The 2,473-nt window shown below is 48.5% G+C and overlaps 1 protein-coding gene across 1 annotated transcript; it reads left to right on the forward strand.

The window, feature by feature from the left end:
• Positions 1-887: 887 nt before the first annotated feature.
• Positions 888-2,094, forward strand: LOC147988815 (uncharacterized). Its single transcript, XM_087547554.1, has 2 exons — positions 888-1,674; positions 1,785-2,094. Exons 1-2 carry the CDS (start codon positions 1,081-1,083, stop codon positions 1,851-1,853), a joined length of 663 nt encoding a protein of 220 aa, XP_087403680.1. The 5' UTR covers positions 888-1,080; the 3' UTR covers positions 1,854-2,094.
• The last annotated feature ends 379 nt before the right edge of the window (positions 2,095-2,473 follow it).

A 2,473-nucleotide genomic window follows, 5' to 3' on the forward strand; every position in this document is an offset into this window, starting at 1 on the left:
TTGGTCGTTGCAAATCCCTCAGTACCCAATTACTATGCTATACAGTCCACACTGCTATTCACATCGGGCCACTAAAGAAATTCGGCCCAAACTGGCCCCCCCTGCATTTTGGGGTCCCTCGGCACACACAGGACCCTCAATGGCCCTGCGTAGATGTAGATGGTCTAATCAGCGGTAGTAGTAATGCATTCCTAAAAAACTTTGATTGTCGGTTAATGATAGTTAACCATGCACATTTTTATTGGAAACTAGTGATTTTTAGTCACCCTCTAACGGATAAAAGAAGGAAATAGTATGTTTGTAAAAGTAAGTTCCAAAAAGTTAGTAAAGAAACACAAAAATGTATATGAAAAACTCATTTGCATGAAACATTTATAACTATTTACCTTAGGATATGAATTATCTAAAATCTTTCATTAGCCAAATCGACACAAATTTCAGTGCCTATGAACTTGGATAATATCTCTCTCCAGGTTTGTATGACACGCATGGTTTTTAGATCGTCAATTCGACTCAAAACTCATGTTATACATCACTAAAAATATATCCTTAGGTTAATTGTCAAAGGAAGCTTTTAAATATTTTTGTGGGTTTTTACGGGACCATTCAACATGAAAGTAAATGTGTAGATGAGCATTGCATTATATGCACTTTTCCCCTAGGTAGACTAACATCTAAATATTACTTTTTAAAACTGGTGATCCATTCAATGGAATGAAAGGAGAAATTCATGGAGAAATGGAGTGTGCGGAGACAACAGTCCAAACACTGTCCCATAGAAAAAACTCCAAAAATGACGTAAAGCAGAAGTGAAAACCCCATTGTACCCCCCCCCCCCCCCCCCCCGTGAAGAATTCACGCATGCTCATGCGGCCCCGTTACTTATTCACTAGCGATGCATCTACCTATTTCCCCTTTCGCCCGTACTCCCATCGCTGCAGACAAACCCACTCCTCCCTATCGTATCTCACTCTTCACTCCTCCTCACCACATCCACGCCATTCCCTTTCTGCCGACGCCGCTTTCAGATCTAGAGCAGCCGCAGAAGCACCGTTTAAGGGCAAGATTTCTCCCGCGACCATGGTGAATTCGACGGAGCCACCGACCGAGCCTCCCTCGTCAGATCGAGGGATAGAAAGCAGCGTTGGGGAGGTGTGGGGCACTGCCGCGGAGGCTGTGACAACGTCACTGAGTGCCCACCGCGAGATGCTTTCTTCGCACCGGTCGACGCTCAAGATGCCGCGAGACGCTCCCGTCAACCGCGCTGGCGAGGCCATTGCCCCGGCCATGGGTTCCTCCTCGCAACATCTCAACAAGGTCAGCCAGAGGCTACAACTCGGCCTCGATGAAGTGGCCGTGGCATCGGGTGTCGGCAACCCCAGGGACAACGAGTCCCCTGTGGTCACTAAGGCGGTTTCTCCGCAGGCATTGAAGGCACACCCCCGCCGCCGCCGCCCTGCTATGTCATCCCACACAGATGAGGCAGCCGTGAGTGTGCCACCGCAGGCGTCCGAGCGCAAGCGACGGTTGGTCCGCGCCGATGCGCTCGAAAGGCCACGGTTCTCCGCGACGCTCTCCACAGAAGAGATTGAGGAAGACATCTACGCCCTCACCGGCGCGCTGCCACACAGCCGCCCTCGCCACCGCCCACCCACGATGCAGAATCAGATCAATGTGAGATCCCGTTCTTCCTCTGCCCCCTCCCTCACTCCCCTTATAAGTTGAGCTCCTGTCGCTCCTTGCTAGGAAACCATTTGTAATTCTGTAAATGTTCTCGTCCCCAGCTGCTACTTCCTGGCTCACGCTTATCGGAGATCAACGCGGAGTCCTACCGGGTGCCAGACGATCGCTGACCCTCTCAACTCAACAAGCGTCGTCGCCCAACAGTAAGCAAGCAAAGTGAATTCAGCGATTACAATTCATGTTCAGTTAGTTGCTGCCATTGTGAGTTACATAATCCATCGATTAATTGATCACATAGAGTAAGAGTTGGTATGTATGAATCCCATCAGCAGACTGGTTGTAAGCAACGAGTGGTGACTTGTCAGTGTTTTTATTTCGAGTTGTAGTAAGTGATATTCTGTTCCGTAGTAATGGTAAGTGATACCGTATTCTGTAGTAGCACCAGTAGTGGTTCGTAACTTTGGTATCATCAACGATTGGACGAACGCAATGTGGTGTACTAGTAATTGCATTGCCATCGTTGGTCGAGTTAGTATGTTCGCTAACGTCCACACCCTATTGCAATCTTATTGCTAGTACTGCATATAGTTTCTCGCTCTTCTTTCTTTGGAAGATGTTTTTGGTAGCTAACTGTCGTCGCGAGTGACAGTACTACTGGGTTTCGTTCTAGCTAGCCGACACATGGGCACGGGGACCAAATGGTTTCGAAAACCCTGGCACCGCGTGGCTTTGGCAGTGGGCGCTGCATAGTATGTTGTCTGTTTCCTAATTCCTTGTGAGGTTGGTGTGT

The sequence above is a fragment of the Triticum urartu genome, chromosome 1A (genome assembly GCF_056163025.1).
Source record: "Triticum urartu cultivar PI428250 chromosome 1A, HENAU_Tu73, whole genome shotgun sequence".
NCBI classification, from domain to species: domain Eukaryota; kingdom Viridiplantae; phylum Streptophyta; class Magnoliopsida; order Poales; family Poaceae; genus Triticum; species Triticum urartu.